Raw genomic sequence first — 14872 nt, forward strand, 5'->3', positions numbered from 1 at the left:
AAACAAAAAAAGTGTTCAGAAACAGAAATAATAAGTGTTTCCATGCGGGCCCTTAGTCACCTTTATCATAAGGCATTGATCGTGATGGACCATTGACGTATGATTTGATGAGATTGATTAGTGGACTGAACCATTAATACTTATTTTGATATTATTGATGAAATTGGTATTTTTTGTTATGAATATATTATGTTGAAGTAATATAGTTCATTTTCATCTTGTAAATTTGTTCTATATCGGATTTAGTGTAAATGAGTTACATTTTTGTGTCCTAAACATTCATATTGGATCCTTGATTTGTTTAGAAGAGATTTCTACTACTCATTGGCCTATAATTGCCCATTCCATTTATCTTACTTCTATTTTTAGGTTCTTTGGGTAGCCGTAAATAGGACAAGAATGTTTACATTTTGATAGTGGGATTTTTTTTTATATGAGTTGTTTATGTCTGCGTTGAACTATGAGTTTATTTGTTAGTTGCAGATATATATATATATATATATATATATATATATATGTGTGTGTGTGTGTGTGTGTGTGTGTGTGTGTTATTTTTATGGATTATGGAAACTCTAATCTTGTAAACAAGTGACACTTTATCAAATATATGGATGTATATATTCCAATATCAAGTTGAGTTATAGTTACATTTGAAGCTACATTATTTGGATGAAATGACAACCGTGTCATCCCTTATACTTGTTGGAGTCGGGTGTGTGACAATTGTTATAAGTTGAGATCGGTATTTTAGATCTTAATTGTGTGAAGTATAGAATTTTCCTTTCATTGTGCCTCTGCCGCTGCTTCAATTTTCACTTGAGGCCTCCCTTTATCTTGCGCCACAACCACTGCTTGAATTGTTACAAAGAGCAACTGCCTTAATACGCCAAATCGTGGCCGAATCGGGTGGGAATTCGTTTGATTATGATGAATCTTCACCCTTTGCCCTGGTTTCTTGCGCCTCCATGCAGATTGGCGCCAGCCACAGCAAAATGGGCTTGGCCGGGATCACTGGGAATTTATGAGACTGGTTCGCTTGTGGCCAGCTTCGGCACTATTCACCGGAAATTTGAGCATTATCGGGTTGATTATCGAGGCGCGCTTTTTAGCACCGCCATTAGATCTACCGAACTGGAATGCTTTTCCGTAATCCATGGAGGAGCACCGCCAGCCACGCCACCAGCTCCGCTTTTAACTCTAGAAAAATCAGCTTTCTTACGATGATTTACCATGTCCCAAAGAGATTTGGGATTAACAGTAGTACTTCAGCTTGACGGTAGAAAGTCAGCTTTCTTGCAACGGTTTACCATGTTTCCTAAGAGGTTCAGGATGAGCAGAAGTGCGAAAGAAGAAAGAAAAGAACAAATCAGAAAATTCACAAAAATATTTAAAATCATGTTATTTCAATTTAGTTTGTCCAAGTTATAAGGCCAGTCATGTTACTTAAGATGGTCAAAGATGATTGGACTGGTATGTCAACATTTTCAGATAAAATTAACCGAAAAGAATAGTTGGAGTATTAAAAAAAATTGAATTGAAAAAGTCTAAGATTATATCGGAATTCATTGATTTAGAACTAAATTGGTATTTTTCCCCATCTTATCTAATCTTTCCTTCCCTCGCATTTTCCTAGCTCTTTCCTAAATCCCAATGATTAAGACAGGTTCATCTTGGAGAGTCTACTAGTCATGCGAACTTCTATTCATGGATTCAATTGCGATCCTCTTAGACATTAAACGGTAAGATGAAGAACACGAAACCACCACTTCTCTTATCATTCCTCTTCATCTCTGCCCTGCTTGAAGCACTCACGGTCTCAGTCATCGGCGATAATGTTGGCACATACTTGCCGGTTAATGATATCACCGTCAACTGCGGCTCCCTCGGCAACTCCTCCTTGTGAAGATGAATAAGATGAACGAAGACTGAAAAAATGAAACTTTCTTCTTCCTCTGTATTTACACAGTATATGCTATACATCACAGAGCATATTTTCAATGGCGTGCTCTGTTTTTCACCTTCTCTCACTCGTAAAACCCAGCAACCACTAAGAAGACTTTTTCTCAGAAGAAGAAAAAAGGAAAACAAAAAACTAAACTTAAAAACAGAAAAACAAAACTAAAACAGAAAAGCGAAACTGACAGCACACGTGTAAATTGAAGTCTTCGGTGAAGTCTTCATCACCGACTCACTTCATGACGTGGCTTTCCCAGTTAAATAGTCTCCCTGACTTGTGTGCTTCGCTTTATGCTTTGTGCTATACTTCCGTTGATCTTTACAATAGCTGCAGCCCTTTCACTTTCATTATCTTCCTTTGTTGAAGTTGTGACAGTAGAGTAATCCTCTGCATTGGCTGAGTTGCTCTTATTTCCTTAACATCCCCCCTCAAATTGGGAAGGGTTAAGAATCCCATACCCAATTTGGTTCTAATAGTAGAGTGAGCAAAACGTGATAAGGACTTAGTAAAGATGTCAGCAAGCTGAAGATGACTTGGAATATATCGAACATTTATAGAACCTGAGGATACTTTTTCACGAACAAAGTGAAAATCAACTTCAATATGCTTAGTGCGAGCATGTAGGATGGGATTAGCTGTAAGAGAAATAGCAGATTTGTTATCACAGAACAAGAGTGTGGGTGATATGAGAGATATACCAATATCTCGTAGGACAAAGCTAATCCAAGTAAGATCAGCAGTAGTTGATGCAAGTGCTCGATATTCAGCTTCGGTGGAAGAGCGTGATACGGTAGGTTGTTTCTTGGCTGACCAAGAGAGAAGATTAGAGCCAAGATAAGTGCAAAAACCAGTAGTGGAACGTCTGGTGTCAAGCACATCCAGCCCAATCAGCATCCGAGTATCCGTAGAGGGCTGTTGAACTATTAGAATGGAGAAAGATCCCTAGATGTGCTGTTCCTTTAACATAGCGAAGGACTCTTTTCAATTTATGAAAGTCTGCAATTGTTGGATGCTGCAATTTCTGGCATAGCAGATTCGTTGCATAGACAAGATCAGGTCGGGTGATCGTCAAATATTGAAGACCGCCTACTATACTTCTATACTCAAGTGGATCAGCAAGCAGAATATCATCATTTGTCATAGCAATTGATCTAAGTGGCAAAGGAGTTGAGACAGGTTTGCATTCTCCCGTCATGTGAGCTCATTAAGTAGATCAATTGCATACTTGGTCCGACAAAGAAAGAGATCTTGAGAAGTACGTTTGGCTTCAATTCCTAAAAATAATGAAGATATCCGAGATCTTTCATGTGGAATTGAAGGCTCGGTTTCTTGATCAATGTAGCTAGAAGTTGAGCTGAGCTGCCAGTCAAAATTATGTCGTCTACATAGAGTAATAACAAGTACTATATCTGAACCACTATGAAGAACAAAGAGAGATGGGTCACCAGACTACGAAGAAGCCATTTTCAAGAAGAAAATTACTAAATTTATCAAACCAGGCACGTGGTGCTTGACGAAGACCATATAAAGACCTCTTGAGAAGACAAACACACCGAGATTTTTGAGGATGTATAAACCCTAGGTGGCTGCTCCATATACACAGCCTCATTTAAGACTCCATGTAGGAAAGCATTTTTAACATCAAGTTGATGTATTGGCCAATTTTTCATCATAGCCACGTAAAAGTACTATACGAATAGTAGCATGTTTAACAACAGGGACTGAATGTTTCAAGAAAGTCAACTCCCTCTTCTTGATGAAACCCTTTGGCAACTAACCGAGCTTTTAATCTGTCAAGACTACCATCAGGTGCTAATTTGGTCTTAAACACCCATTTACAGCCTATAACATTCATCTGGTTAGTTCTAGGAACTAGTATCCAGGTCTGATTTTCATACGTGAGCATTCATTTCTTCTTGCATTGCTCGTACCACCCTTCATCAGCTAAGGCTAATTTAACTGATCGTGGTTCCAGAGGCACTTTATATTCAGCTAAACATGCATACTTAGGATTTGGTTTTATAATACCAGATTTTAATCGAGTCTGCATATGATGAATAGCAGCAGTACCTTGATGAACAGCAGCGGTACCTTGATGAACAAAGAACAAGACCTTGATCAATGACAATGTCGGTTGGTGTGACACTTGTGGAAGTAAGACCTGGTTGTTCTTCAGCAATCGAATCGATTGCATGTGTGTGAAAGATGAAATTTGTGGCGTACTTACAATGTATGATGTATCAGTGTGATCATCTTCCAAAGTAGGACTATACTGGAAATTTGCTGTATGGTCAGTGAAGCCATTGTTTACTGGTGCTGCACTATGAGAATCAAGAAGTTTAACTTCTTCCACCCATTGTTTGTACAGGGTAGTATAATGTTCATAGTCAGTTGTCAACTTCTTTGTGAATGGGAAGAAATTCTCATCAAACACAACATGTCTACTTATATATATACGACCATCAGTAGGTACAAGGCAGCGATACCCTTTATGGCGTTGACTCGTATCCCAGAAGACACAGTAAGAGATCCGGGATCGAATTTATGTTGTGTGTATGGTCTAAGACAAGGATAACATGCACATCCAAAGACCCTTAGATGTTCATAGCTTGGCTGATGATGATGAATTTTGCTGTAAGGTGAGTCCAAATGTAACTTTGGTGTAGGAAGAATATTCACAATATAGTTAGCTGTCATGAAGGCATCTACCCAAAATTTCAATGGAACTCTAGAGTGATACAAAGATAGCTAAACCCGGTTCAACTATATGACGATGTTTCCTTTCGATATTCCATTTTGTTCTCGGTGTATGTGGGCAAGACATGAACTGTTTTATGCCACTATTCCTTAAATGATTCTCGAATCTGTTGCGATAAACTCTCCTCCTCCATCACAATGAAAAATTTTGATTCTATGATTGAATTGCCTCTCGACTAGTTTCTGAAACTCAACAAAAATATCATAGAATTCTGACTTCACTTCATTGGATACAGCCAGCTATAGCGGGAAAAATTGTCTACAAAGATGACATAGTACTTAAATTTCTGAAAAGAACTAACGGTGAGGGACCCCAAATGTCACAAAGTGTATCTTTTCTAAAGGAACATTGGATGTAGTGTCTGATAAAGGAAAAGGTAAAGCTGTACTCTTTGCTATTTGACAGCTTCTACATATAGTCTGTGTTGTTGCATTACAAAATCAACTTCGATTCTAGATGCTTTACTATTTTCGAGTTTGTGTGAGCCAATCTCGGTGCCACACATCTTCTCGCTGCAACTTTGTGTCTTTGAGTGAAGAATGCTTCTGTAGTTTGTGAGTCCACTCGGTAAAGTCCTCTAATTTTCCTTCCGAGCTTCATTGTTGTATTGGTGTGATTGTCCTTTACATAGACACCAGTTTTATCAAAGACAAAAGAACAAGGATAGTCATCTGTTAGTTTAGAAACTGAGAGAAGATTCTTCTTTATTTCTGGAACAATTAGTACATCATTAAGAGGTAATGAGTTGTCCTCAGTATTTAACAGAGTATCACCAATGTAAGTAATAGGCAGACATGACCCATTTCCTATCATGACAAAAGATCGGTTCCACTATACTTAGAGAGTGTATGAAGAATACCAGGGATTTGCACCGATGTGAGCAGTAGCACCAAAGATCCGGATACCACTCATTTCCTTTTGGATCCTCAAGATGCATCGCTGTCAATGCTGTTGGAATATCTTCAGCTTGATATGAGTTATCAAATCTATACCAGCGGCGAAGTGCATCATGTCCTGGACGTTTACAAATTTGACACTCCGGTCAGTACTTCCTGTTATTTTCTCATCCCGCAGATGTTTATTGAAGGTTAGAGTCGAAGATGGATAAGTTTTGATGTCCCGATACCTCTCGTGAGTAACTTGCATATGGTCGAAACCCCGACTAGATCCGGGGAAGTCATTTTTCTGTCTAAGTTGCCGATCTCCTTGATCCCGAATCAAAGTGTTTGTTCAGAGTTCGACTTCTTTCAGAATATCCATAACCACGACCTCTACCATTAGTAGCACGTCCTCGACCATAGTTACGTCCCCTCTCGTAATTGCTTCTTTGAACCGCAAAACCGAGTTCCGAGGGATATATTCTCTGTCGTTGTTTCCTTTCGCCGTATTTCGATTGTCTTTGTCCAAAATAAGCTAGATTGGGATTATATTGGTTCCCGGAATAGTTCTCGCAATCTTGTTTCAAATCTTTCTAATTGTGCTATTACCTCATCATATTCTCGCTGAGGTTTCGGGCGATATATAGTAGTTCGAAAATTTTCATACTCGAACCCAGTCCTTCCAAAACACCAAACATTTTGGTTATCTCATCTACAGCTTTCCTATAGCATTTAGCTGATCACATATGGATTTGTATTCTCGAGATAAACGAAAGAACTCGATCCCGTTTACGCGGGCTTGTAGTTTTCCTCTCGGTTCAAATTCTCTAGCAACCGACTTCGTGTAAAACGATTAAGAAGTGTCTGCCATACCTCATAGGATGTTTCTAAGCCAATGATCAAGCTCGAATGTTTTCGATACAGCTCCACTAATCCATGATGATACAAGCTGATCGTTTTTGTCCAATCTGTGTAATGTCTGGATTTGACGGCTTCGGTTTCACACCCTTCAACTTCAATCTGTAACATTCGAGGAGGTGATGGAATTTCACCATTAATGAAGCCAAAAAGTTCTTGGCTTCGAAGAAATCTGTGAAACTGAGCTTGCCATAACAGAAAATTATCTTCAGCAAGTTTGATTGTGACAAAATTGGAAATATTAACATGTATTGGGAAAGGGTACTTCGTGTTCTTGCTGCCATCTTTGTGTTCTCTCGGCTTCAAGAAGACAATGATAATGTTGATGTTAAAAGCACTTTGAAATCTCCAAATCAACAAACGAGAATGATCAATAGCTACTTTGATTTGCTGTGATCAGTGAAGTTCAGACTTATCACAGAGACTTGAACATCACTGGATTTCATACAGGAGTAATCGACCACTTGGTCTCTACCTTCAGCAGAAATAGAACATGCGAATTAGGGATGAACACAGCGCTTACTGTGACTGCGAAGCTGGTGGTGCTGGGAAAGTGGCTTCGGTTGAATCTGCAATTTCAACTTCGGTGGATGAATAGGGAGTCTTACTTCCAACGTCCTCAACGAGGAATCACCGGAGAAACGGAAGCCACCGTAGTTACTATAACCACTACCGATCTCTACCTCGAAGCCGAGTCGAGACCTTCAAACTTGGCACGAATCTGAGTTTCGCGCGAGTGCTCGATCGAGTGACGCCGATCCTCGAGAGCAATCGAGAAGAAGAGAGCAAATCCGGGCCGAGAGCCGAATCGAGCCACAGAGCGGGAATCGCTGTCACCGCCGCGGCCGATCTTCACCCCAAACCGAGAGATTCCCAAACAGAGCGATCCCTGACCTTCACAACCACCGGAACCCTCACAACCACCGGAAACCCTCACAATCACCGGAACCGAGAAACCCTCACAGCCAACGGAACAGAGAGATCCGCCGAGAAACCCTCACAACCAACGGAACAGAGAGATCCGCCGAGAAACCCTCACAACCACCGGAACCGAGAGCGATTGAGAGTCCCCTCGCGATCCCCGACCTTCGCCTTCGATTTCCAAGGGTGATCCGCCAAACCAGATTCGTCACCGCGGTTGCCGTCGGCTTCGGATTGAGTCGATCCGGCAATCGAGGACCAGATCCGACGAGCAGAGAACCGCTTCGCAGCTACAAAGACCTTCGATTTGCACCAGATCTGCGAGCGAGAGGACCAATAAGGATGATCGACCATGCTCGATACCATGTGAAGATGAGCAAGATGAACGAAGACTGGAGAATGAAACTTTCTTCTTTCTCTGTATTTACACAGTATATGCTATACATCACAGAGCATATTTTCAATGGCGTGCTCTGTTTTTCACATTCTCTCACTCGTAAAACCCAGCAACCACTAAGAAGACTTTTTCTCAGAAGAAGAAAAAAGGAAAACAAAAAACTAAACTTAAAAACAGAAAAACAAAACTAAAACAGAAAAGCGAAACTGACAGCACACGTGTAAATTGAAGTCTTCGGTGAAGTCTTCATCACCGACTCACTTCATGACGTGGCTTTCCCAGTTAAATAGTCTCCCCTGACTTGTGTGCTTCGCTTTATGCTTTGTGCTATACTTCCGTTGATCTTTACAATAGCTGCAGCCCTTTCACTTTCATTATCTTCCTTTGTTGAAGTTGTGACAGTAGAGTAATCCCTCTGCATTGGCTGAGTTGCTCTTATTTCCTTAACACTCCGTGTCCAAGCGGACTTGGATCGGGGACTCCGAGGATGGTTCGATCTACTTTCCAATCGATGAAACTCATTCCTCTATCGTTGCAAGTGCAAACCGTTCATCTCCCCCTGTCCACAACCGCATCCCACACGACAATGCTCGTCTCTCCCGCTCCGGATTCGTCTACACCTTCCGCGTCACCATGGGGCCCAAAATCGTTCGCCTCCACTTCTTCCCTTCGGATTACCTCAACTTTGGCCATGACGATTCATTCTTCTCGGTCAAGGCTGCCGGCTACACTCAGCTCCGCAACTTCAGCACTCTCCTCTTTTCCGATCACACCGGCTTCACGAGCTTCTGCAAAGAGTCCTGCTTAACCATCGTAGCTGACCAGATATTGAACGTCACGTTTGCTCCCACTCCTGATAACCCAGACGTGTACGCTTTCGTGAATGGAATCGAAGTTGTTTCCAAAGTGTTACGATTTTGCGACGTCACTAAGTGCGAAACATCTTAAATTTACCAACTTTTGTGACCGTTTGTCATGGAAAAGAAGAAATTGTCATAAGTTGAGGACTTCTTTACAGAGAGTGATGACGTCATGACAAGAGCAAAACGTCCAAGATTAGGATGTTTTTCCAAATACAACTATTGACAAAGGGTTATGTTTGTTTGCCCTAAATAAGGATAAAATGTCATAATCTTGTATTCTTTTTCAACTACAACGCTTTGCGAAGGTAACCATGAACAAAATGTTGCAAATTTTAAACTTTTTTAATTACAATGATTTTAAAAAATTTCAACGTTCCATTGTAACTAAAAACTTAACATTGTGAATTTAAATCCTTTCAAATTATGATGGCTTATAAAGGTTTGCAACAATCATTGTAACTAACAATATAACCTCATAAAACTTTATTAAATTTGATTTTTACTATGCCATGACGTCAATATTCTAGGGGTTCGGCACCCATTTGCTAGTGCTTAAAGCATCGCAAATTTCATTTTAGTATGTTGGATGTGCATTTTCTAGTATCGGACATCTAACTCTCGACAGTTGGGATCCTTCCATCTTAATCTAATGGCTGACATTTATGGGGTATGGTATAAGATTACAATCTTAGAAGTGTCTAACTAAGCATCAATGGATTTATCTAGTATACGATATATTAATAACGCATTTGATAACCACCGCCCGCGGTGACCGCGATGGTTAGAGCTTTCTCCCCCACCGAGGGGGGAGGGGTTCAAAATCCCGCGTCCCCATTGCATTTAATAATATTTCTGTTACATAAATAATTTTCCTCCTTGAAAGGACAAAAGTTGAAAATGGAAGGACGCGATATAGAAAACACTAGGGGTGAGCATGGTTTCAGAATAGAACCTGGAACCTGAGAACCGAACTGGTAGGAACTTATAGGTTCAAGGTTCCAAGGTATACAAGGTAGGTTCGAGGTTCCAAAAATGAGAAACCTATTTCAATGGGTAAGTTTCGGGTTCTTAGTTGGAGAAACCTGAAATCTAGAACCTAGAACCTGGAACAAGTTTAAATATTTTTCTTGATCCATGTCTTCGTGCGATCTTCCGATATTCCATGATGTTTGATGATGAGTGTATAATCTGGAAGCACTAGTCTGAATTTTCATTTTATGACTAAGATTTTTACTTTATTAATGTTAATATTTTTCGTGTATTTAAATATAAATTATGATTAGTGAATTGTAATCGTTCAAATAATAATATAAGTGGGATCTAGGTAGACCTTGGAACTTAAGACATAATAGTTTCCAAGTTCTAGGGTATATAAGGTAGATTTTAGGTTCCAAAAAAATGAGGAACTTGTTCCAACGGGTAGGTTCCAAGTTTACCATCCACCCCTACTTTTATTTAGTTGAATTCTTTGCCAACAATTTTCTTTTCTTTTTTTTTTATAGTTTTGTCCATTTTGTATTCTCTTTGATGAATAACAAGCTCGTTTATTATTATTACATTCATTTTTATTTTGTTTAACTAAAAATGAAATTAAAAAAAAAAAAAAAAAACTTGTTGGACCATAAGTTCTAAGTTAAAAAAAATGAAGAATTTGTATTCCATGATAAATTCTAAGTTTTAGGCGGAATATAAAGGAACCTGAAATTGCTCGTCTCTTCAAAACACGGTTTGGAGGTGGTCCCTTGAGGGAGAGCATTATTGCATGGGACCCGGCAGTCTTACCGCTGACCTGACGTGACCTTCCTAAAGCAATTGAACCTTCCACGAAAAGCGCACCCTGAAGGGCCCAAATCTCGTCCGCTGATTTTCTTGTGATAGGCGAGGGTTCTATCCCCATGCAGATATCTTAGCGACGACTTTGGTCTTCTACTAATCTCGTCACTTGTGCCGGCCTTCTCTTCCGCTCTTCTTCCTAATTCCCCATTAGTCAAAACTGGTTCATCTCCGAGACCCCGCTCTCCTTGTGAACCTCTTTTCATCGATTCATCCGCGACCCTCTGTCGTCGAGTAGCGAGATGAAGAACATGAAACCACCACTTCTACTATTCATTTTCATCTCGGTTTCGCTCGAAGCACTCCCGATCTCAGTCACTGGCAAAAACGTTGACGCTTACCGGCCGACCGATGATTTTGCCGTCGACTGCGGCTCCTCCAACAGCTCCACTGTGGAGAACCGGAATTGGATTGGAGACGCCGCCGACCGTTCGGACTACTCTCCAATTGGGAAAACTCACTCCTCTATCACTACACTGGCAAGCAGTTCATCTCCCAGAGTCCCTGGCACCGCCCCATACCTCACGGCTCGCCTCTCCCGCTCCGAGTTCGCCTACACCTTCCACGTCACCGCAGGGCCCATATTCGTTCGCCTGCACTTCGTCCCTTCGGATTACCCCAACTTCCGCCGTGTTGATTCCTTCTTCTCAGTCAAGGCCGCTGGCTGCACCCTGCTCCACAACTTCAGCGCTTCCCTCTTTGCTGATTACCCCCCCTCCGCGGGCTTCTTCTCTAAAGAGTTCGGCTTAAGTGTCGGAGAGGACCAGATATTGAACATAACGTTCACTCCCACTCCTGGTAATTCAGACGCGTATGCTTTCGTGAATGGAATCGAAGTCGTTTCCATGCCTGAAAGTCTCTACTACAACACCGTCGTCGACTCAACCGAGGGAATCAAGTTGGCAGGTCAGCTGGCGCCATACACCTTGGATACCACTAAAGTTCTCGAAGCGGTGAAGCGCTTGAACGTGGGAGGACAGTTTGTCGGTCCAGCTGATGACACGGGAATGTACAGGACCTGGGAAGCAGATGACGAGTACGTGACTTCCTCGTACATCGGAGGTTTGCCAGTTAACACAACTATCCAACTCAATTACGGTGAGCAAGTGCCAGATTACACAGCTCCAGATCCCGTATACACTACTGCAAGGACCTTGGGAACGGACAAAAGAATCAATCTGAGCTACAACCTCACGTGATCCGTCGAGGTGGAGACGAACTTCTATTACTTGGTCCGGTTACACTTTTGCGAATTCCAGATAGAGATAAAGGAGCCCTTAGACAGGGTTTTTGAGATTTTTATAGATTCACAATTGGTCGAGGACCATGCGGATGTCATTAGTTGGAGCGGGAAGGGCGTGCCCGTCTATAGAGATTTTGCAGTAGCCTTGTATGACAGCCAAAAGAAAAGAACCAACCTCTCCGTCGCGTTGGGCGCACTTCCAGATGGTTCTAGTCTTTACTCTGATGCCATCTTGAATGGCCTCGAGATTTTCAAGATCAGCGCTCCAGATGGGAATCTCGTAGGGCTGAACCCGGGTTCAACTCCACGGGCAAGCAAAGCATCGTCGAGCCTCAGTAAAGCAGCAAAAATTGCCATCGTTGCTGGTGGAACTTCGGCCTTCACCGTGCTGTCTCTCCTTGCTTTCTTTCTCTACCGGCGAAGAAACAGAGCGAAGGATTCGACCTCGAGCGACGGCACCTCATGGTGGGGCCCGGTCTCCCGCTCGACGACTAAGTCAATGAAGACCCAGGGGTCGTCCCTGCCGTTGGATCTGTGCCGCTACTTCTCGCTGGCGGAGATCAGAGCGGCCACGAACAACTTCGACAGGGTGTTTATTATCGGCGTGGGCGGGTTCGGCAACGTGTACAAGGGCTACGTCGATGGCGGGGCCACTCCAGTGGCGATCAAGAGGCTGAACCAGGGATCGCGCAGGGCCTCCATGAGTTCAGGACCGAGATTGAGATGCTCTCGCAGCTCCGGCACCTCCACCTGGTCTCCCTTATTGGGTTCTGCAAGGACGCGGGAGAGATGATCCTCGTGTACGACTACATGGCACGCGGGACCCTCAGCGACCATCTCTACAACACCGATAATCCCCCACTCCCCTGGAAGCAGCGGCTCGAGATCTGCGTAGGCGCCGCGTGGGGGCTCCACTACCTCCACACCGGTGCCAAGCACACCATCATACATCGCGACGTGAAGACGACCAACATCCTGCTCAACGAGAAGTGGGTTGCCAAGGTGTCCGACTTTGGGCTCTCGAAGGTCGGACCCACAAGCGAGTCTAAGACGCACGTCAGCACGGCCGTGAAGGGCACCTTCGGGTACCTGGACCCGGAGTACTACAGGCGCCAGCGGCTGACTGACAAGTCCGACGTCTATTCCTTCGGCGTGGTGCTGTTCGAGGTGCTGTGTGCAAGGCCTGCCGTGAGCCGGATGGCCCCGATGGAGCAGATCAGCCTGGCTGAGTGGGCCCAGAGTTGTTGTAAGAGCGGGGCCATCGAGGAAATGGTGGACCCGCACCTGAAGGGGTCTATCGTCCCCGAGTGCCTCAACAAGTTCTGCGAGATCGCCATGAGCTGCTTGCAGGACGAGGGAACCAAGCGGCCATCCATGAACGACGTTGTGTGGGGCCTCAAGTTTGCACTGCAGCTACAGGTGAGCACAGAGCTGGAGGTGACGGATCATGTGGGTGTATCGGTGCACAATAGCGACGACAACAACCATGACGTGGCTCCAATCAGAGGCAACGACAGCGATGAGGCGTTCAGCACTAGTGATAGCGATAGTGGTGGTTGGAAGAGCGGTTGGGGAGCTGCAATGTCGACCAGAAGAAGCAATGATGTTTGTGATGAGAGTACGACTAGTTACGACTCAAAGAAGTTGCCCTGAGAAAATATTAGGTGCAAAAGTGTAACGCCAAGAACATCACCCGACACATATTTCTTATATTATGACTTTCTTTTAGCATGTTGAAGCGTGATTGAACATTTGCCAATATTCCTTTAACATCTCTAGTTTTAAACTAAAAAACTTATCACTTCACTTGATATACACAAAGTGAATGCATAATTATCTAGTAATTATGATAAAAACATAAGTAGACTTTACTTTTCCCATTTTCATTTACCATACAAATCGTCAACCAATAATACATATGCATACAATGTTTCATACAAACAAATAAACAATATTTGCAATGTTTGGTTTTACATGTGACGATGCATTTTATTTATTAATGTTTCGTGTTCCCTCCTTTAGAACTCTCCCAGGGGCATCCCAACCACTGGAGCATCTCAATTTTGAGGCATTTTGCAAACTTCCAGTGCAGGGTATCCCATCACAGGGCCATCTTAACTCTTGAGGCATTTTGAAACACTCTCTGAGGCATCTCAACCATTGAGACATCTCACAAACTTCCACCACGGGGCATTGTCACATACCACCATATGGGTGATGCAATCACATTAATCTCATTTAAACCCATAATATATGCATACTTACAAGCATAGCACACACATCTCAACTCAATTTAATGCATTAGCCAAATAACCGCATATGAAATAATATATAGTCATATTTTAATTGTTAAAGTTTGGACATCCAAATGAATACATTTTAAATCTAGACATTGAACAGGTTTTAAACGAATAAATATACTTTGGACATAAAGTTTGAACATGTAAATGGGTACATTATAAATAAGAACAACAAGTACATTTTGGTCGTAAAGTGTGAATAATCAAAAGAGTAAATTTTGGCTTAATAAAAGCTTCCGGAACAAAAGAACAAATCCAATAATAAATAGATTTTTCAAATGAACATATTTACAAATGAAAAGATTCAACAACGGACAAAATCAACAAATAAACAGATTCAATAAGGAATATATTCATAATTAGTAAAGTTTGTCTGAACCAATAAACATATTTATTAAGCAACATATTCACAAGTTGGTCAATTCAACAAGGAATAGATTTATACTCAAAAAAGTTTATTTGAATGAATAAATAGATTTATCAATGAATAGATTCACAAGTTGGTAGATTCAACAAGGAATATATTTATACTCAGTAAAGTCTGTCTGAGCAAATAAACAAATTTATGAACGAATAGATTCATAAGTTGGCAGATTTAACAAATGAACAGATTCACAAATGAACAAATTTGACTAAATGAGTAGATTCACAAAAGGGCCACTTCATAAATGGATAGATTCTGTCATAGGAAATTCTAGCAAAAATAAGTAAAACGAACAAGTTCTGACTAGTAAAATTATAGCAGAACGAAGTAAGGTGAATATGCAAAAGGTTATCGAGACAAATATGGCAGAACAAATAACT

The 14872-nt window shown here is 41.8% G+C and overlaps 1 protein-coding gene across 1 annotated transcript; it reads left to right on the forward strand.

Annotated features, from left to right (window-relative positions):
- Positions 1-10689: 10689 nt before the first annotated feature.
- On the forward strand, positions 10690-13516 carry LOC104422097 (receptor-like protein kinase FERONIA). The gene is given in 2 exon segments (XM_010034326.3): positions 10690-12454; positions 12457-13516. Coding segments are annotated over 2 exon segments (2652 nt in total). The 5' UTR covers positions 10690-10767; the 3' UTR covers positions 13422-13516.
- The last annotated feature ends 1356 nt before the right edge of the window (positions 13517-14872 follow it).

The sequence above is a fragment of the Eucalyptus grandis genome, chromosome 10, assembly GCF_016545825.1.
Source record: "Eucalyptus grandis isolate ANBG69807.140 chromosome 10, ASM1654582v1, whole genome shotgun sequence".
NCBI lineage: Eukaryota > Viridiplantae > Streptophyta > Magnoliopsida > Myrtales > Myrtaceae > Eucalyptus > Eucalyptus grandis.